This window comes from Leucopleurus acutus (genome assembly GCF_964270905.1).
Source record: "Leucopleurus acutus genome assembly, chromosome: 15".
Lineage (NCBI taxonomy): Eukaryota > Metazoa > Chordata > Mammalia > Artiodactyla > Delphinidae > Leucopleurus > Leucopleurus acutus.
In genome coordinates, this window is record NC_139157.1 from 51,162,078 (window position 1) to 51,184,327 (window position 22,250).

The 22,250-nt window shown below is 45.9% G+C and overlaps 1 protein-coding gene across 5 annotated transcripts in view; it reads left to right on the forward strand.

Annotated features, from left to right (window-relative positions):
- Positions 1-22,250, forward strand: part of SCML4 (Scm polycomb group protein like 4) — a gene marked incomplete at its 5' end in the record, with an annotated part of 60,537 nt that overhangs the window by 20,112 nt on the left and 18,175 nt on the right. For 2 of the 5 annotated variants that reach the window (XM_082856025.1, XM_082856027.1), the window contains 2 exons: positions 1,698-1,898; positions 6,445-6,639. In XM_082856025.1, the coding sequence (XP_082712151.1) occupies positions 1,698-1,898; positions 6,445-6,639 (396 nt within the window). Of the gene's footprint in view, positions 1-1,697; positions 1,899-4,276; positions 4,409-6,444; positions 6,685-16,059; positions 16,342-22,250 lie in introns of those variants that run through there. The other 3 variants (XM_082856024.1, XM_082856026.1, XM_082856028.1) reach the window with 3 other exon arrangements.

The window sequence follows — 22,250 nt, forward strand, 5'->3', positions numbered from 1 at the left end:
ATCTTAAAAGTAACAGCAGTCGGATGGTGTCTCTCTCTCTCTCTCTCACATACACACACACACACACATATACACATACACATCCATAGTTCCCCCTCATCACAAACCATCCGCAGCCCCATCCCACTTAAATCCCTCAGTGCCCTAATGCTGTTAGGTAAAGACCAAATTTTGTAGTATAGCCAACAAGGCCCTGCTCTTAGTTTTTAGGGCCCATCATAGGATCGTAGCATATTCTCTTTCCTTCTTCTGGAATGATCTTTCCTCTAGGGTCAACCTATTCCTCCCTTGCACCTCAGCTCAGGTACCTCCCTCCAGAAAGTGTTCACTAACTTTCCTGCCAAGGTTCCCAGGACGGGCTCTCCTAGCATCTCCCTAATGTTTCTTGCGGCCAAGGTCCCACATCACTTCCTGTGATTCTCTGAGTAGGTCTGTCTCCCCTTCTGGGCCCTAAGTTCTCTGAAGTCAGGGATTGTGTAGATTTTCTCTGTAGGGCCTAGCACACTGCCTGGCATGAAGGTCCCTTAGCAATTAGATTTTCCTTAATCATGTGGGATTGGTTGAAGAAGGAAGCCTGGTAGAGTGAAAAGAGCACAGGCCATGACATCAGAAAGATGTTAGTTAAAATCCCTATTGCACCATTAATTACACTTTCTGAGCAGCCACTAACCACTTTTAACCTCAGTTTCTTCTTTAGTAGAGGAAGTAATAATATTTAATTCTCAGGCTTATCTTGAGAATCAAACAAGATAAAGGATATACAGTGCCTGGAATATAGTAGGTGCTCAATAAAAACTAATTTTCTTCAACTTTGTTGTTACTGTTTAAGCCTTCCAAAGTCCTAATGGTCTCCTCTTACAGTCCCTCTTTAACGCTTCTCTGCACGAGTGGCCCCCAGGGTAAGATGCTCATACCTGGGCTGGGGGCAGGGGGAGACATAAGAGGAGCCATTAACATGTGGAAGAAAATATGACACCTACTATTAATATTTCTTTTTATCTCATCCTTTAAAATTTTCTATTTTTTGGTTACATCTTTAAAATGTATGTAATACATTAATACGGTTGAGAATGTATATAATCTATAAATAAATAAACACATGTTAGGGCATGTGGTAAAAATTTTTTTACCAATGGGGTATATTACTTTAAAAGTGTGGGGACCATTGGTTGGGCTCACCTAAATGGACTGCTGAGTGTTCATTACCCTGAGATTGTAAGTAGAATCCTCTTTAGAATTTCATCGAATATATAGTCTTTGGAGTAATTAGCAACATGTTGATTTTTTTTAATTACTGAAGGTTAACAAAAAAAATGGCAAACATTATATATAGCTTGATAGCTTCCTGGGAGGAGAAGGGAAGATTTTGTGTAGGTTCCCAGCACATAAATACATTTATATACATGGTCCACAATTGTCCATAATCGTCTACAATTCAGATTTGAGTACATCGGAGAGGACATGCCTATTTCTTCCCAACCAGGAGGCCTTTCTGAGAGCAAGCCCTGGCAGCTGGAGGTGATTGACTCTATTGCCTCTTTTACTTCTTAAGTTGGGAAGAACTGGTCCCACTTTGGCCTTTGCTTTCCCAAGACCAGGGCCAAGGGGACATGGCTGAGGCCTCCCCAGTGTGCACGGGAGCCGCCCCTGGCCTGATGTGCTTCGATGCTGAGGGCTTTGTGGGTCTGTTTCCACAGTCTGCCTCTACATCAACAAGCAAGCCAACGCAGGGCCGTACCTGGAGAGGAGGAAGGTACAGCAGCTCCCCGAGCACTTTGGGCCCGAGAGGCCGTCGGCTGTCCTGCAGCAGGCCGTGCAAGCGTGCATCGACTGTGCCCACCAGCAGAAGCTGGTCTTCTCCCTGGTCAAGCAGGGCTACGGTGGTGAGATGGTGTCAGGTAAAGCCCTGGAGCAGGCTGTATCAGGAGGGCCATGGGTGTGTCTCCAAAGAGGAAAATAGCTGTAATCAGGCTTGGGGGACTGTGGCCAGGGTCTGTCCCCATCTTCTGGGCTCCAGGGTCCTTAAGTGAGCCTGTGTGCCAAAGATGTCTCTTGGGACTTGAGGAGAAGATACTTCCAGATCTGGATAAGAAGACTGGACATCTGAATCCTCTCCCTTGACTTGCCTCTTTCACCTCCCACTTCCAACCCATCAATAAATCCTATTGTTCTAATTGCAGAATATATCCAGAATCCTTTCAGAATCAACTTCAAAATATCTCCAGAATCCTTTCACGATTCTGGTTCTTTCAAAATCTAAGTCAGATCATGCCCCTCCTTTTCTCCAAACCCTCAATGGCTCCCATGTCACTCTGAGAAAAAGCCCACATCCTTACAAGGGCCTCCAAGTCCTATGTGACCTGGTCCTGGGAACTTCCTTGATCTCCTGGCCACTTCTATTGAGTCCCAAACTCTGCTCTGGCCACAGTGGCTTCATTCCTGTGTCCTCCAACCATGCTCCTCCTGCCTCAGGGCCTTTGCACCTGCTGTTCTCTCTTTATGGAATGCTCTTTCCCCAACTGTCCACGTGACTTGCTCCTGGAGTTCCTTCAGATTCCTACTCAAATGCCACCTTATCAAAAAGCCCTTCCCTGACCACATGTCTAACACATCAGCCCTTGTCACTATTTATTCTCCCTTCCTCTGCTTTATTCCTTATTCATAGCACTTAACACCATGCAGGGAAGTGGGGAAAGTTCATGGTCTAAACCCCACCTCACAGGACATTTTTTTTTTTTAAACAAGAGCCTTCAGGGTCAATCCCATCTCCCATTGTCACCACCGTCCTCCATTTTCCACCCCAACCCAACAGCATCCAGAGGGAGTGGAAACTGTCACCACAAGTCTGAGGCAGAATTGGGAGCTCTGCCCCCTTCAAATGTTTCCCCTCAGAGGCTCTGTCTGTCTTACCCGAGGCTCTCCACATGCACAGTGGTTGTTACCACCTGCCCTTAAGCCCTGGAGCTCCAGGCCTTTGCAAGATGCTTTGACTCCAGGGGGACAGCCTGGTGTCTTCTCTAGCCCAGCATCATAGACACAGCCTCCATATCACCAGGGAAAAGGGATACAATTCCCCAGCCCCAGGGCAGTGCAGGTGACCCTGCTGGCCGACTAAGAAAGGGTCGGGGAGAGGGGCCTTTAATGTGGCTACGCCCTGGAAAAACCAAAGCATAAGTGTTTTATTTAACTCCAGATTGATCCCGAGGGCTTGCAGATGGGGAGGTTTTTCCAACACAGCTTTACCAGCTCTGATTGATTCAGCCCTCCTTCTGGAGCTCCCTGTGAGCAGGAAGCTGGGTCTGACTTGCTGGTAATTGATTAAAATAGAACTTGGCAAGGTCTGGGTGCATGTGTCTGACCCAGGGTGACTTTTAAGAGACTTCAGCAGATGTGCGGAGAGACAGGACAAAGAAGTACTGCACCAAAGAGGCCAGGAGGAGAGTCCTGCTGTCAGGCCTCTGAGAGCTCCTTGGCTGTCCTCTCTGAGAGCCAGGTTCTTGACCCTGCACTGCCCTCTGAGGTTGAAGGCCTTGTCCGTTTCCTTGCTAAACAGCAGGGCTCAGGACGCAGACCCAGTGCTAAGAGAAAGCTCCTCCTGTACCGTGTGTCCCCACTCTTGAGCAAATCCCGTCTGAGCTCTTTGTGGCCCCTGCCCCCCAAGCTGGGAGAGCCGACCCCGTTCTCCCTGCTCTCCTGCTCGGCTTTTCTGCGGCCTCAGGGGCCTCGGTGCTGGGGAGGAGGCTCTGCAGTGCCTGGCACCAATGCATGAGCGGGCAGAGCCCTGCCAAGTTTCCCTTGGCTGAAGCATTCCAGGAAGGCTGGAGCTGAGGACCTGGTCATGGAGAATGCAGTAGCGCTGAGGGGCCTCCTCATCCACCTCCTTAGGTTGTGAGGTGGCAAGGTGGGCGTTCACGTTTCTGATGGTGATGTGGCAGCCCAGCAAGGTGGTGCTAGCCCCAAGGTGGTTTAGGGAGGGACTCAGGAGGAAGAGTCAGACTCTCCCACTCTCCACCTAGAACCTGATCCTTAGGGCACCGCTTTCTAAACATCCCCATGGCACAACATGTAGAAAATGGTGAACACTGGTGCTGGTACCAAGGGCTAAGGGAATTTAACCTGCTGTGGCTGGGCCTTGGGCCACCCCAAAGGCTGAGGGGGAGTAGTATCTCAGTACCCATGACCCATTCCTAGCACACCTGTTGGGACGCTCTGCCTTAGTCACACTCTCCCAGAGGGGTAGATTTCGTGATCTCACAAATTCCATGTCTGCTTCCAGGAGGTGGAATTTTCCTGCTATGTGACCATCCAGGCACCTCTGGGAATGTATACACACTGATTTATGGCACAGGCCTGATGACCCAGACCTTCCTGCTGTGGGTTCAGTTTCCAGCACACCTACTCTTTCAAGGTATCGGAGGCAAGCAGCAGTGCCCACCTAAGAGGGAATTTCCAGAGTGTTCGAGTGGCCAGGATGACCCCCTTACTGAGCATCTAAGCAGCTCTTTGCTGGCTCTCCTAATCTGAGTCACCTGGAGTATTAAAGTGACAGGCAAGTGCCACTTATAGGCCTCATGAGCTGGAAAAAAACGCTCTAGGCCTTCTCCTCAGTTTCCTCATCCATATTATGGAGTCATAACCTTTTCTCCACTGTCCTCACAGGACAGTCAGAAGGCCTAAATGAGGTGATAGGTGTGAAAGCGCTTGTCAAACTATAAAAAGCTACACAAAAGAAATAGATTGTTTTGATTTCTAATTTAAATGGGTGTGGAGTTTTTTTGTTGTTTGTCTTTTCGCTCTGGTCGCCCTGCCCCAGCCCTTACGGTGTGCTAGCCTTTGAGAGATACAGTATAAAAATCCAGGCTGCCTTCCAGGTGCCGGTGCTGAGGGCAGAGCCCAGGTGCGAGCAGGATGTCCTGCTGGGGATCTTCTCATGTGTTCTGCACCCTGGAGCTGCTGTGCGGGCTTCATGCAGCAGCAGAGGGCTGTGAGGAGGATTACAAAAAGAAACATGCTCTGGGCTGGAAGAACCAGGTGTTGCTTCTAAATTCTGGTCACCCTAGAGAAAATGAGTTTGATCTAGCATCACTGTGGAGACATTATTGTTCTTTTATAAAGACTCCTCCCCTTTAGGCTGAATGAACCCTGAACGCTGTGGTGCTGCGTTAAGAGCTGGAGACCTCAGCATGAACTCAGGTTTATTTGAATATACCTATATGTCTAGATCTAGACATATCTATCTAGACCTACCTATTGATCTAGATCTAGAGTTGCTTAAAATAAATGAGAGTATGTCATAGGGACACAGGAGTCAGTCTGTAAGATCCCAAAGACAAAAATTGGAATAATTTAGCAATAAGATACATAATATAGTATTGGACAACCGACAACACAAAATAAATATATATTTTTTAAACTTTTATTTATTTATTTTTGGCCGCACCATGTGGCCTGTGGAATCTTAGTTCCCCAACCAGGGACCGAACCCAGGCCCTCGGCAGTGAGAGGGCTGAGTCCCAACCACTGGACCGCCAGGGAATTCCCCCAGAATAAATATACTGAGTCTGCACTGATATTGATGAATAAACAAATAAATAAATGGAGGAAATGGGACAAGTCTTCCTTTATAGAAGAATTCCAAATGATATAGAGACTCTTCCCTCTCCAGGAGGTAGAGCTTAATCCCTCCACTGCCCTTAACTGTGGGTAGGACCTTGTGACTTATTTCCCAGGAACAGAATACAAAGAATACAGTGGAGGGCTTCCCTGGTGGCGCAGTGGTTGAGAGTCCGCCTGCCGATGCAGGGGACACGGGTTCGTGCCCCGGTCCGGGAAGATCCCACATGCCGCGGAGCGGCTGGGCCAGTGAGCCATGGCCGCGGAGCCTGCACGTCCAGAGCCTGTGCTCTGCAACGGGAGAGGCCACAGCAGTGAGAGGCCCACGTACCGCAAAAAAAAAAAAAAAAGAATACAGTGGAGAAATGTGGCAAACACTGTCTTGGCCAGGAGATAAAGGTTAACATCCCAGTGATGAACTGTGGCTATCATGTACCACCCCCCACTGACTCTGTGGTCTTCCTCCTCAAAACCCCATAACCCCGGTAAAATCATAAGAAAAACATCAGACAAACCAGATCGCGGGACGTTTTACAAAATACCTGACCAGTACTCTTCAAGACTGTCAAGATCATGAAAAATAAGAAAAGACTGTGAAACAGTCACAGACCCGAGGAGACCGAGTTCACACAACAGCTACACCCGATGTGGTCTCCTGAATGAGATCCTGGAACTGAAATAGGACATTAGTGTAAAAACAGGTGAAATTCCAATACAACTTAGTTGAAAACAAAACAAAACTGAACAAACCAAAACCTCTTCCCCAGGGCTGACGGGCTGACGGCTTTCTCCAGAGCCCCGCTCTAAGTCGCTGTCTCTGTGCTCTTCCAGTCTCCGCATCCTTTGACGGGAAGCAGCACCTGCGGAGTCTGCCCGTGGTGAACAGTATTGGGTATGTCCTCCGCTTCCTTGCCAAGCTGTGCCGAAGCCTCCTGTGTGACGACCTCTTCAGCCACCAGCCGTTCCCCAGGGGCACCAGCGCCTCCGAGGAAGCCCCTGAGAGCCAGGAAGACAGGATGGAGTCAGGTAGGGTTTGCCCGTCTGTCTTCCTGGGCCTGCAGGTGGTTCCAGGTGTCCCTGCCCTCCCGGGGCAGGTGAGGCTGCCACTAAGGGGGCTCCTGGGAGCTCTGCTGCTGGAAGCTCACGGGCTGCTCCTCTGGGCACTCGGGGAACAGTCAAGGCTGACCAGGACCAAGGACACCCCGATGGTCCCTGCCCAGGCTGCAGTGGGAAGAGATGGCTCCAGCTACTGAGAGCTGACATTATAGCTTCTAGGCCTATGTTATTAGAATTTAGACAATGAGACCGCATCACATGCAATGAGTGATTTTTTTCCTCTCTTCTAATTAAGACTCTTGAGCATTTATTCATCATCGTTGAGTAATTGAAGGACTACTAGCCTAAGGAACAAAGAAATCCTGAAGAAACAAGGGCTAACGAATTGATTACGTTGGTCCTGTCTGGGGGCCTCAGATTCCTATCCAGGTCAATAAAATGTGTAACAGAGTGTCTATCGTGGCAGGAATTTGACCTGCCCAGAAATCACATATGTCCTTCAGTGAGAGTGTTTCTCTCTCGTCACAGGATAGAAAGTGACCCAGGGGCTGAATGCCTTTTGTATCACCAGCCCCAGAATAGCTCAGCATAGGGAAGTGGCCAGTGGGAAGTGCAGCAAGGCCACATGGGCAAACTTGCCACACTGTTGTCTGCCCAATGGGCTGCTCCTTCCTTCCCCACTTAGCGGCCCTGAGTTATGGATTTGCAAGGAGTTGAACATGAGTCCAGGTTCTAGATTCCAGGTTCCCAAGGATGAGCAGGCATGTTGCCTTTTTTCTTTCTCTGGAAGCAGTGTTGTTGGTACATAAAGAACACATAGTGAAATGGAATCTAACCATTATGTCATTCTGCAAACACTTGCTGAACCTTTTCTGTTCCAAGCACCATGTGAGACCCTGTCTTGGAATAAGGCAAATATGTATGTGAGCTTAGGAAAGTTTTTGAGGTATTGAGTAACCAGTATGAATAATGAAAAACTTACATTTGCAGGTATGTGATCACAGACAGGCTTAGAGCATTCAACAAAACGATACTTATAATAGGAGTGGCTGAGTTTTAAGCCTAGGAGGACATCAGGGAAGGATAAAGTTAGATTCTAAGCATAGATTTTTCTCACATCCTGTCAAGAGCCTTGTCTACAGTTTTACTTTAAACTCTCAGAGACCTGGGAAACAGGAAGAAATCTGGCCTTTACAAAGAAATGTACCTAATTAAATATAGTTTGTGTGAGCAGATGCTATATACTTCTGTGTTTTTCTTGATGCCTCTATATGTGTGAGCTTGGGAAAGTCTTCTCATGTCTCTGGGCCTCAGTTTCCTGTGTGAAATGATGGGCTGAGTTGCTCATGTATAATGTTCTGGTTCTGACAGTCAAGAATCTGGCCTCTCTTGTAAACCTTAGTTGACTCAGAAACATATTGTAAAGCTCACGTATCTTCCAGTGAATCTTGCAATGAAAATAGCAGATGATGATCTGATTTCACTTCGCACACCCTAAAGTCATTGTTACATTGAACAAGCAATGACCCATGGACATAATCATAAAGCCACGTAATTCATGTCTCCCATTCTCCTTTAAATGAAAGTCTCCTGTGAGACCACTTCTTCCCTGTCCATGGATGAAATTTAGGGCAAATCTCGTGACTTTTCTGGCTCCTTTCAGATAACAAAACACTGTCTAGTAAATAATTAATATGTCCAGGTCAGTGTGATCATCCAACTTTAAATTTCACTCAAAGATGGAACTACTCCCCATTCCCAGCTCAGCCCTGCTTCAGGCCAGTTGCCTGCAGCAGTAAAGGAGGGCATGGTTGGCTTCTCTCCACCTCCTGCCCAGCCCTATGTTTTTGCCCCTTCCTTATCTAGCTAATAATGATTCCCAGTCCTTCCTGATCAGAGTGAGGGAAGGAGGAGACGCAAGAGGTAGGAGAGTTTTTACTTGACTAATCCCGCTGTGAGCTGGCATCAGCCTCCCTGGTTCTGGCAGGTGTTTCAAGCTGATTCTGCAGCCTGTGGGCTCTTGCATGGGTCCTTTGGTGATCCTACCATCTCTCATCTGCACGTTCCTTGACATGGACAAAGGTAACTCTTCTCTGGCTGGTCACTTACAGTTCTTCCCACAGCCTCAAGGCATCTGTGGGTACATCTCTAACTTCTTTCTGCTGAGGCCCCCTTGTGCCTCCAGACAGTCCTATGGAAAGGATCTAAGATAATCTCACTTCAGATCTCTCTTCTGATGGCCCGCATCTGGTCCCTTAGAAACACCCTTTGCCCAAACAAACTCAGGGCGTGCAGGCTGATCTCAGCAGACACCTCTCCTTTGTCCTGCCATCACAGCAGCCAGACTTTTTGGTTTCTCATGGAAATCAAGCAGTAATCCATTGTGTCTCTTGAGCTCCAGGGACAGATATCAAGCTATTCACACCGCCACATTGAAGCTCTTGGATCACATGGGGCAGTTCTCTCCACAGTTCATCTTCTACTCAACCTGCTTTTCAACCTCTACAATTTCTTTTGCAGGCTGCATGTGGGTGGTCATCTACACAGGTAAAACTGGCTTCCCACCACCTCTTTTTGCTAGAGCTCCACACTTCACTCTGCTATGGGGAGACTATTGTCTTGCAGCTTCAGCAAAACTGAAACTAAAATAGTTTCATTTTAACTTCCTGTCCCAGGAACCCCCCTTCAGCTTTCCTTAAGTGATCACTGAGGAAACCTTTGCCTTGGTTTCCTCCTTATTCTTTCTCCTTCCAAGCTCACCACGCTGAGTGAAGTTCCTGTCTTTTTCCTGGGAAAAGTGTAGTGCAGCTGCCTCACTTCTTCCCTGGGCTGAGGCCGGTATTTCCGCCTGCAAGCTGGTTTCTTTCCTAGTTGGCTTGGCTTTGGGAGTAATGACTCCAGTTGTCTTCATGAGCCCTTCCCTAGCCTGTGGCTGCTTTGAAAAAATGAATTGCTCCAGTTCTTGTGGAAATTGTTCCCCGTGCCCTGGGTGCTACGGAACCAAGCGCTGTGTGTTTCTTGTGTCTGGGGCCCCAGGGAGGGTGGAGGAAGCAGCTACGGCACAGTAAGCTTTGAGCAGCCCCCTGGCACACATCTCTCCTACCTGTTTGCCATGGAGCCTAGGATGACACCACTAAAGAGTTTGCCTTTAGGGCTTCCCTGGTGGCGCAGTGGTTGAGAGTCCGCTTGCCGATGCAGGGGACACGGGTTCGTGCCCCGGTCCGGGAGGATCCCACATGCCGCGGAGCGGCTGGGACCGTGAGCCATGGCTGCTGAGCCTGCGCGTCCGGAGCCTGTGGTCCGCAACAGGAGAGGCCACAGCAGTGAGAGGTCCAGGTACCGCAAAAAAAAAAAAAAGAGTTTGCCTTTAGACTAAGACATTGCCTCTTTAGGATTGCCTTGTCAAATTTCCCTTAAAGGATAACATATCAAGTTATTATTACCTTGGATGAGGAATTAGTTTATTACCCACTTTCCCATGATTGTGGCAAGAAAGGCAGGTGTACTTATAAGCGAAGGGATGGAGGTCTTCATTGATTTTAGGCTTCATATCCATCCATAGGACCACGTCATTCCTAAACAAGATTGTACAGTCTTGAACTCATTTGAACCAGATCCTGCTCTGCCCCAAGGTTGTTCAGTCAAAGCTGGAGTGTCCAGGTTTGGTGCCACACGGTTAGAGGGTTTGTCAACACTCATTAGGACATTTCCAAAAGACAGTTAATCAGACAATAAGAAAATGCAAAGCCATGACACATAAGGAACTATATAAAAAAAAATGGATGATTTGGGGAAGACACAATTTTCTGTTCCAGGATATGACAGCAGGTCATGTGGATTTGTTCTTTGTGGCCCTGAAGATAGATTTAATTAAACCTCACGTCTTGCCACTCAAACTTGGGTCAGGAGCACTGTAGTAACCTGAGAAAGGAAAAGCTCAGTGGCTCTCCCTCACTCCTTCACAACAGATCCCAGGTGTTTTGAAGACACTTAAAGTTGGAGAAGCCTGGGTTTCAGGAATACTCTCCCACATAGAGGACTTGGCACCTGAATAACCAGGTGGAACTCTCAGAAGACAGCTCCCTCAGGATTCAGGTGGGGTTGACATTGTAAAGAACTTTGAAAAGCCAAAGCCATTCAGAAGTAGAAGGAGCTGCTTGGATGGAGAGATCTCCTCATTACTGGTGACAAGTGCAGATGTCCACATGTCAGGGCCATTAGGGTGAACTCTGGCAACCCAGAGGAGTAAGAGCAAGATGTCGCCTCTGGTCCCTTCCAAGCTGAGAGACGGCTGGAGGTGGCAGAGGAAGGCCGCGGACAGCAGGAGGTGAGAGGCCCTAGAAGCCCTGGGGAGGGGGTCCCCCAAAGGGGAAGATGAGGATACCGAGACAGAAGGGCTCACATTAGAGCAGAGAGAGGGCTTCTTCCAAATCTCTTCCTCAGACCTTTGAAATATAAACTCTGTCACCAAATGATCTTTCTCCTGCATTCAGGGAAAACCAGGTTTCAGACCCACTCAGCTGCCTGAATTCAGTCTGGAAGGTAGAGTTCTTGGCTTGAGACCAAGAATTTTAGTCATTTTCCTCCGAATCTATTAACTGACAGCCAAATGTTCATGTTTTCAGAAGAAGAGCAGTTCCCTGCATGCTTTAGGAGAATGAAAGCAAAAACATGGATTTGATAACATTTGTGGTTCTCTCAGAAGTCCTGAGATGATCATGGGGAAATTTTACCTTATCTTTGAATGTTGGGAAAAAAAAGGTCTCAATTATAAGTAAGCTTTAGCCAGATGCTTCTCAAACTTTAATATGCCCTGGTACCACCCAGGCATCTTGATGAAACGTGGATTCTGGCTCAGGAGGTCTGGAGTGGGGCCTGAGAGTCTGGTTTCTAACAGGCTTCCAGGTGATGTCCGTGCTGCTGCTGGTTGGGGACCACACTTTGAATGAGAAAGTGTGTGCTGACGGAGTCCTGCTCCCAGAGGTAAATTTATTTCAGGTTTTCAGTAAAATACGTCTCTCTGTGCTAGGATGGTGCCAAACCTGTAAAAGCATTGCTGCTGAGGATGACCTGGTGCCCCGTGGAGGTGTCTGTGGGCTGGAGAAGAAGAGAGGGGCGTGAGGGGGCAGAGTAGTCGGGCACGGTGGCACATGTGCAAATCCAGGTGAGAAAGAGGAGGTTTGCAGTGCTGGGGAAGAGAGTGAAAGAAAGGAAAGAATGATGACGGGCAAATTTCCTGGTGCGGCCTGGCCACCACCGGCAGCAGGGTCTCTGTTGCCCTCTAAGCTTCCCCGAATTCCTAGAAGACCCTAGGGATCTGTTCTCTCAGACCCTTGTTTACATACCCTCCCTGCCTTATACTGCTAGAATCTGGGTCCAGACCTCGTCTCCCTGCTAGGTAGACTTGAGGGCAGGGACGTGCAGTCCCCAGCAGAGCCTGAGATGTAACAAGTCCACAGTAAATATTTACTGTTTCGAATTCTATGCGACACAACAGAACAAACTGTCTGCTCACCAAGCATTGGGGAGATCTTCTTTGGAAACCACAAATGTGGTAGCTGAACTCTTTTGCAAGATCTAGTTTAGTGATTGGCTTCCTGCCTTTTGAAGGTTTGACATGATGGGAACAAATTGTTTACTTTTTGTTGAGTAGCTTTTCTTGATACACAGACGGTGGGGGTGGGAGATGAGAAAGGACATTTGTTCTTGAGACTTGATGTTTTCTTCCTTGGCTGGTGGTCTTGGAGCCAGGCACCAGAAAACTATTGGAGTAACAGACACACACGGTACGTTCTGCTGTGGTTGAACCTTCATACCCAGCATCTAGAAATCAAATCTGCTTCCTTGTTAAACTACAAATTTGTCTAATGTAATAGCTCTACAAAGAATGACTATCCAGAGCTTATCTCTCTTTCCAAAAGGTTGTTTATTTCTAAAAGGAAATAGAGCTTATCAAGTGGCATGAGTTCTATTATACAGGAATATCCATATGATCAGTTGGCAAACATTTTCTGAGCTCCCTCTACGTGTGATACCTGCAGAGCTGAGGCCACTTGTTCAGAGCCACACAGAAAGGCGGCAGCAGGGTGGAAGCTGAGCCTAGGTTTTCTCCTCCCTGGCCCTTTGCTTTTCCTCCCAAGCCTATCAGTAGGGCCCCATTACCCAGCACTTGCTGGGGTGTGTGTGTGTGTCCTGTTCTCTGGCTCAGAAGCCTGACCGCACAAAATGGATGTCCACAAGTGGCTTGTGGTACCCCTGTGTCACTTCTTCTAGCAAAGATGTAAAAGAACAAAACAAACACAAATGCCCACTTAGCAAAATCTAGGCAGAAACTGCACTCCAGGGACATCAATTATCTTTTCTCCTTCTGGGTTAATATCTTGGCCCCAAGGAGTGTCTCATCCTTATCTTTGTGCCCTAGCTGCATCGTTGCTAGACGACATCCACAGGACAGGCAGAGCCTATCATCCTAGACACCAGGAGAACTTTCTCATCCCTACAAAACCCACACAAAGTGGCCTACTCCACCGACACTAGGTGTGGTTTGACCTGGTATTTTAAATAATATATGAAATGATGGGGGAAAAAAAGAAATGAAGGAAGGCATGTGCAGGCCAATGATTATTAGAATATTGCAGAGCTATGCTCACCCTGTCATAGCCACGGGCCATGTGAACAAAATGAGCCATCTGGTTCTCAAGCCATGCATTGGAAAGGGGGTCATTTGGAAGGAGAACAAAGTATCAGTGTCAAGCTGAGTTCTTAAGAATCTTTGCAGAAAGTTTTGATGGAAAGATGAAAAGAAGAATGTCCGCAAGTTCGGCAGCAAATATAAAAGGCCTTCCTATATTTTCGGACAGGTAGGTCCAGGAGAAGCCCAGCCAGAGCTCTTACAGCATGGAATAGGGAGTGTTTGCCAGTGTAGAATTCCTGATCTTAGCTCTGCCTGTGTGCCAATATGAGTTCATTTAGGAAAAGCTGTTTATCATATTTTTAGTGATATCATTCATTAAAGTATAATATCTGTACCTATTTTAAAACATTGAGGTAAAAACAAAACAAAACAAAAAAAACGTTGAGCTAAAAGGGAAAAATGTAACTTCTAAGGAAAACACTGGGTTTTGTAGAATTTGAAATAGATTTTCACCATGCTCAGTAATTTATTAGATCCCTTTGTGCTGTAATGATTTGGTTCTCTTTTGAATCCTGTAGATATTGAGGAAGCACAAGGATTCAATAATTATTGGTTAAATGAATGAATGAATGAATGTTCCAATTAAGTTGTTGGAACCTCCCAAGGTACTTTAAATATGGGATAAATAGGCTACTATTGAATCATGGTGACCAATTTGGTAATATTTTAATAGAAAGTGTATACATTAAAATGACACAAAAAGAAATGAAGATAATGCTCTGCTTGTCCAAGATCACAAATAAAGTCATTTTGTGGATTAAAGATGCCAACACCAAAGACTTGAGGAACAGAATGATGATGGTGGTAGATCCCCAGTAGGCTTTCTACTGTTTGGGAGAGCTCCTCCTAGGAGGGAGTGTGGAGGAGAAAAAGAGGCTGCCAAAAAATAGGCGGTATGAACCCTTTCTTCCTACGAGGCTGGTCTCAGGAATTCTCTGAAAGACAGCCCTACCCCTGCCCCCCATGCCTCTCTTCAAATAAAGAAATCTACTGGAAATCTTCCCCTTTGTTCCATGAAACTGTCCTTAATGTGACATCCCTACCCATCAATCCCCCATGAGCCACTCTTGAACCGGGGACGATGCTGGGGACAGCTGAGGCAGGTGCGCAAGGCCCTCTGTGTTTCTGGCAGGCCTGTCCAAAGAGGCTCCTGCCTTGATGGAAGAGTAGATGTTAGGGAATGGGCAAGGTCTGTAAGGAGATCCAAGGAGATGGTGACCAAGGTCTCTGGTTTATACATCAGAACACTGAAAGCACAAGGACTGATGGAAACAAAGGATCAAGTATATGAGATTTGGCCATCCCAAAATCTCCAGGGCCCAGAGGAGCTGTAATTGGAGACTCTATCCTTGGGCTGCTCCTCTGGACTAATACCCTGAGCCCCTGTGGTGGGTCCTAAGGTAATATCTGCAAGTTATCCACACCAGTATCTACTGACCATGCATCAGAATTGGGTTAAATTGGCAAACCATGCCAAGAGGAATTGAAGCAACTTTGGAAACCAGTAGCCTTCTAAGATAAACTCCATGAGCTTTCTCCTATTAGTTGGTAGTTTCTGGGTCTCAGACGTAAGTAGCAAACCCTTTGATTTGGGGGAAAAAAAAAAATCCCATGAACTTCCTGACAGAGAATTAGATATTCTATAGCAGGTACATCCTAGCTGCTACCGAATTAATAGTTACAACTTCCAACCTAGATATGCAGAGTCAAGAGGAATTAAACAAATTCCCCTTTCCCACCTGTATTATTTATCTATTGCTGTGTGACAAATTACCCCAAAACTTAGTGGCTTAAAATAACATTTATTATCTCACAGTTTCTGTGGCTCAGGAATTCAGGTGCAGCTTAACTTGGTCCCCTGGCTCTGGGTCTTTCACAAGGCTGCAAGCATCCCAGAGTTCAACTAGGGCAGGATCTACTTCCTAGCTCATTCATATGGTTGTTGGCAGGATTCCATTTCCCACAAGCCATTGGTTCCTTGTCATATAGGCCTCTCCACAGAGCTTCTCACACCATGGCAGCCTGCTTCACCGACTTGAGAAATACAGGAAAGCCTTCCTAAAAATTAGGATGTCCATTTAGAACCAAAAGTTATATGGTGTTCTCTATTCCAGGGACTCCAACATTTTCCTGATTAAGGGTCACTTTAAATTCCCCCAGAGTTCTATGAAAGACCAAAAAGAGGGGGGGCTATTGAGGAAACAGAGCTTGACTGTGGGAGGTCCCACACTCTCACCCTCCCCCGCCTTCTGGGAACTCATTCCCTTAAGCCTTGGGGTAGAGGCTTGGCAAAGCCGCAAAGAAAAGACCACAGAGATGGTGGTTAGGGAACCTGCTCTCCTCTGGAGACTGAAAGGGCATTCACTATTCTCAAACGGCTGACACTGGGCAAAATTGCCTTTGGGCAAAATTTCCACAAGAGGAAATCTTAAAGACAAAGTCTCAGGCAAACCAGCAACATTGGAAAGGATTAAAGAAGTTCAGGTGTCAGGGGGAAAGTATAAATGTACTTAAATGGACCCAAGAGGAGTTATAAGGTTGATTCTGAGGGCTGAGTGATCTGTACTTAGAGACGAGCTTGAAGAGAAAATCTATACTGGCCAGAGACCAAGTTAATGGAAAATTTAATTGAAGAGAACGAAAGGCTAAGCCTCATAGGTGGTGTGGCCTGGTGCCCTTTGAACCAGGAAGGCTGGGACAAGAGGCCACAGGGGGCCCTAAGGGAAAACGTGATGAGCTTATCTGAGCCAGAACAAGGGGCGGGACCGAGCCGGAGTAAAAGAAACCTGCAGACCTCCACAAGAACCGCAGTGAAAGGCGGCAGGAGGGCAGAGAGGAAATCTGCTTGTTTCGGACACCGAGGAGTCCCGCCGAGGGCCTCCCTGCCGACCACAGCTGAGCACGCGCTGGGCGCTGGCGGCGGTGCTGGCGAGAAGCGTGCGTGCAGCTGCCTGGTGGCGGAGACCCAACCACTCAAGGTAGGAAGTGAAGCCCAGGTCCGGCTCTGAGCAGGGGAGGGGCAGCTCTACTGGGACCTGCTAGTGTCTCCTGGCCCTTCTCCCTCCTGCCCCCCTTCCTCTTTCTGCTTCTCTCCTTGCAGGTCTCTTTCCCTGCATTCCTGAACTCACTGGCTGTGCTCCTTAGGTGGTGGCACCTGGTTAAGCAGAGGGGAATAGTTATTCCACGGTTATTCACGTGGCGGTGTTATCAGGCCGACTCTGTTACTTCCTTTTCTCATCTGGGGTTCAGGGCTAGGGATCCGTGGTGCTGCTATCTCTTTAAACAGCAGAGCCAAGGCGCTCACACACGGAGCCCTCTGGACACTGGTCCAGTGGTCTGACCTTCTTGTCAGCCTGAGCAGGGTCACGTGGCCTGCTGGGCTAGGCAGACCCGCTGGCAATCAATCCCAAGAGAGGCAATGGCTTTCAGCTTGGGGGAAGGTAGCAGAGCTGATTGTAGAAAGGGTTCACTCTGTGCAGCTGCTCCTTCAGCTGGGACGTTGTGACTGATATGAGGAAAGGGGAGTGGAGGGTGAGAGTGTGTGTGTGTGTGTGTGTGTGTGTGTGTGTGTGTGTATGAGAGAGAGAGAGAGAGAGAACTGTTTAGTGCTGGGAAGAACAGTGTCTGAGACTCTGGGATTTAGGGTTATTATTGCACTCAGAGAGATTACTTGAGAATAATTTTGCAGATGGTGGTGGTGTCGCTTTTCAGGGCTTCATTTGGTTAAAGAATCCAAGTAAAGTGCCATTTAAAATTCTTAAATAAATTAAATAGTCCAAGCTCACTTAACTGTGAGCAGTTGGCTCTTGTGTCCTACCTGAAAAGGGGCCAACAGCCCCTGAACTAAACCTCCGGCAGCAGTGTCTGGAGCCTCATCCATGTGGGCCCCTCTTTCCTCCCTGGACCGCTGTCGCTGCTTTGGGACTTTCTCTTTCTCTCTCTGGCTCTTGGCTTTCTCCTTCCCGTCCCTCTGCCTCTTCCCGCTTCTCTTTGGAGTTTCTGCACTTTCCAGGTGCTCAGCTGACCCTCCAGAACTGCAGCAGGATGGCCTGTGCTGGGCGTCCCCCAGGCCTCTGCAGGGGTGTGGGTGGAGGGAGGAGTCCACACACTCCTGACTCAGACCCTAGAGCTTTGTTCTCCAAACAAGGAGGCTTAGACCTGGTTCAGGTTCAGGAGCAAAGGGGTATCCTTTGAGGCTTGAGTGGGTTTGAAGTCTTCTAGAGTATTTTTTAGCCTAATAGGCAGGCTTTATACGTAGCAGCTGGGGAAACCATAGTCCACAAGCAGATTAGCTATGGTGAAAAAGGCACGTCAGCCTCTTTTGAATGTTCCTAAGACACCAAACCTTGAAAACGTGGCAGCCTTCTTTGAATGTGCCATTTGTGCCTGTGCCTTTCTACTTAAGCATGCCCTTGTGATCGTATGAAAGCAGATTAATCCTTTTTCTGGAGGAAAGATTTAATGATTTATAAGTGGCATCCTTAGTGTCTTGGATAGAGGCAGGGGGTTCTAGAAGAGAAGCACATAAAATGCTTCTTGTTTACCCTGCTTTGCTGAGCTGGTGTGCACAGCGATGAAACGGCCTTAAATAGAGGCTGGGCTGGATCCTCTTGTTTAATGAGAGGTGCCAGGGTGACAAGGTAGCTCGTTTCAGATGAGAAGGGATTTTCTAAGAATCCAGGAAAAAAGACTGGGAACGTCTTAATCTGTCAGCCCTGTGGTTTAACACAAGTCTGTGTGCGGGAATCGGATCCACGCAGGGCACTCTCCGCAGATGATCCCAGGTCTGCTGGCCCCATCTGGTGTTCACTCACCAGTCAGCCACAAAACTGCTTGAAAAGTGTAGTTCTCTCTCCAAGGAGATTTGGTCCTTTTTGTTTTTGTTTTTTACCAACATTAAATAGTGGTTTTGGGTAACAAACAATTCACGAGCCACACTTTATTAAATTCATCTTACCTGTATGTTGGATGACTTAATGGTTTTAATAGTATAAAGGGTAGGTACCCAGCAGTCATCGTTTTAACTGAAGCAAGAGGAATTGGGGTTAGGTGTAAGGAAGACATTTCAGGCAATGAGGTTTGTGGCACAATGACCTACCTAACTGTGAGGAGATTGTAAGATCTCTTTTGGGGAAGCTTTTAAATAAGAGGCTCAGTTATTTAATTTATTTTCCGCTCCAAATAACACCCTGCCTGAAAAGAGAATTTGGGGCAAGCTCAAGGCATTCCACCATTAATTTACCACCTTCACAATTTTTGCTATGTCTGACTAAAACCGATAGAAGTGTTTACTCAAGATATTCCTTGAAATGGATTCATTTCTTTTAACCGTAGCCTTTAGTATCTTAAGCAGTGATACCTTATCAGTGAAATCATAGTTTGATGAGCTAACTATATTTTATTGCTGTGCACTAAAATATATGACTGTAATAAAATAACGTTCACCTGTTTTTGTGTCCTCCAAAAAGATACATGTTCAAGTCCTAACCGCAGGTACCTGTGAAAGGGACCTTCTTTGGAAATAGGGTCTATGCAGAGGTAATCAAGTTGAGGTCACACTGGATTACGGGTGCTAATCCAACGACTGATGTCCTTATAAGAGGGAAATTTGGACCCAGACACAGACAAAAAGGGAGAACGCCATGTGACCACAGAGGCAGAAATTGGAGTGGTGTGTCTGCAGCCAAGGAACACCATGGATCATTGACTATCACCAGAAGCAGGTAGAGGCAAAAAAGGATCTTCTAGAGCCTGCAGAGAGCATGGCCCTGACGACACCTTGATTTCAGACTTGTAGCCTACAGAAGTGGGAGAGAATATATTTCTGTTGTTTTAAGTCACCAAATCTGTGGGAATTTCTGCAGCCTTAGGAAACTAATACACCTAAGTACCGCCAAGAATCATCCCCTGGTGGGCCAGCGCAACACATTTTAACACTCGGGGAAATGCTGAGCCGGGTGCTCTGTGAAGGTCCTTTTCAGTCCTGTGGTTGAATAATGATGGCCTTCATTGTATCAGCCATTTTTACACTCAGATATGATGTAAGTGTCAGCACCCCTATTTATAAAGGTGAGGAAAAGGCTGCGTTAATCGGGTTTGAGCAGATGCATCTGTCAATTCTGAATGGCACCCTGATGTGTGCACCTGAACGTGCTAATCACTCCCAGGCTTCCTGGGAGCTACAGGCTGTGTAGGACCGCGGCTGGGGCTTAGTGATCTGTTTCCATGGCTGTCCGCCTGGCCGCCTTTGGAATCACTGTCACATCCTTTGCTGGGTAGAGGGCTATTGCTTGACGCTCTCTCAAGTCGGTTTTACTTTCTGATGAATTCATTTGGATCATAGCCCAGAAGCTGGCTTTTATTACCTTTGATCTCACCCATGGTTGTCTGTAGTTTTTAAACCAATAAGGTCCATATTCCCTTGTTCCCCATTTCCACATGTTGTCATAGGGGAACAATGTTCCATCTGCATCTCTATTTTCCAGCTGTAGTGCAGATTGGTGACTTATCTGCATTCTCTACCTTAGACTATCAGACTTCCATAGGCATATTTAATTTAGATTTAATATATTTAATAAACAGAATAAATGTTTTAGATTTTTTTCATTGTTTACCGTGCATCTACATGAAGAATTTATATTTAGTTCTTTATAATCTGAATTTTAACACGTCTTCTGTGTAACAGCAGCCTCACTGCCCAAATGTCTACTTAATATTTATTGAGAGCCTTCTGAATGCCAAGCACTATGCCAGGCACTGGGGACACAAAAAGGATTAGTATCCCAGACTATGAAAACTTTTCAATGAAGGGAATATAATGGCAGGCTTCCTGCTCACTTGCTTGGAATGTGCTGGCCCATAGTAGGTGCTCAAAAAATGTTAGTCTTCCTCTTCCTCGCTCCATTCAAGAAGCAGCCTAGTATCTAGCTCCATAGCCAGGTCCTTCCTGCTGATGTCTTCTGACCAGGAGGGAAGATGCAATAGAGGCCATCTAGGGGAAGGTGCAGAGTTCCAGGTTCCTGAAGACATCGTTCAGCACTGCATTAGCCACAAAGCATGAGGCACAGAGCATGCATGCCTACCCTTTGCTGCTCAGTTTTCCCGTGTCCAAGTGGCCAAAGCAGTGTTGGATTTGACTGTACAACACTCTCAAAAATGTGTTTACAGCCAAACACTGGGCCTCCACGATGAGTTTTTAAAAGCAGCTTTATGGAGATATAATTCATACATCATACAATTCACCCATTTAAAGTGTATTATTCAATGGTTTTTAATATATGTGCAACTATCACCCCAGTCAACCCCGATTCCCCCAACCTCCAAATCCTAAGCAACCTCTAATTTACTTTTATCTCTATAGATTTGCCTATCCTGGACATTTCATACAAATGGAATCATTTGATATGTGGTCTTTTGTGGCTCAGTTTCTTTACTTAGCGTAATATTTCAAGGCTCATTCACACTGTAGCACGGATCAGTACTTCATTCCTTTTTATGCCTGAAATTATTCCATTGTATGCATATGCCATGTTTTGTTTATATATTCATCAGTTGATAGTTTTTTGAGTTATTTCCACATTTTGGCTATTATGAATAGTGTTTCTGTAAACATTCATATATAAATTTTTATGTGGAAATTTCATTTCTCTTGGGAATATATATATATATATATATATACACATACATATATATACATATATATATATATACATACACACACATACATACACACACACCTAGGAGTAGAATTGCTGGGTTGTATGGTGAATTTATTTTTAACCGTTTGAGGAAGAGCCAGACTGTTTTCCAAAGAGGCTGCATCATTTTACATTCCCACCAGCAGTGTGTGAGGGTTCCAATTTCTCTACAGTATCACCAACACTTGCTATCATCTGACTTTTTGATTATAACCATCGTAGTGAGTGTGAAGTGGTTCCTCATCGTGGTTTTGATTTGCATTCCCCAATGACTAATGATTTAGAACAAGTTTTCATGTGCTTATTGGCTATCTGTCTATCTTCTTTGGGAAAATGTCCATTCAAGCCCATTTTAAAATTGGCTTATTTGTCTTTTGATTGTTGAGTTGTAAGAGTTTTTTTTAATATACTCTGGATATGAATTCTTTATCAGAGGTATGATTTGCAAGTAATTTCTCACATTCTGTGGGTTTTCTTTTCACTTTCTTGATAGTGTCTTTCAAAATGCAAAAGTTTTAAATTTTGATAAATTCAGTATGTCTATTTTTTCTTTTGTTGCTCATGCCTTTGATGTCAAATCTAATAATACCTTGTCAAACCCAAGGTTGTAAAGATTTACCCCTATATTTCCTTCTAAGAGTTTTATAAGTTTTTGCTCTTACATTTAGGTCTTTGATCCATTTCACGTTAATTTTTGTGTATGGTATGAAGTAAGGGTCCAACTTCATTGTTTTGCATGCAGATATCCAGTTGTCCAAGCATCAGTTGTTGAAAAGACTATTCTTTTCCTATTGAATGATCTTGGCACCTTCGTTGAAAATCAGTTGAACATGACACATAGGTTTATTTCTGGACTCTCAACTCTATTCCATTGTTCTATATGTCTCTCCTTAAGTCAGTACCACACTGTCTTTGTTACCATTGCTTTGTAGTAAATTTTGAAATTGGGAAGTGTGACTACTCTACTTTATTCTTCTTTTTCCATGATTGTTTTGGCTATTTATGGTTCCTTGAAAATCCATATGAGTTTTAGAATCAGCTTGTCAATTTCTACAAAGAAGTCAGCTGAGATTCTGACAAGAATTGCATTCAATCCATAGATGAATTTAGGGTGTAAGATGGTAATAATCTTAATAATATTAAGTCCTCTGATTCATAAACATGGAATTTTTTCCAATTAAGTATTTAGA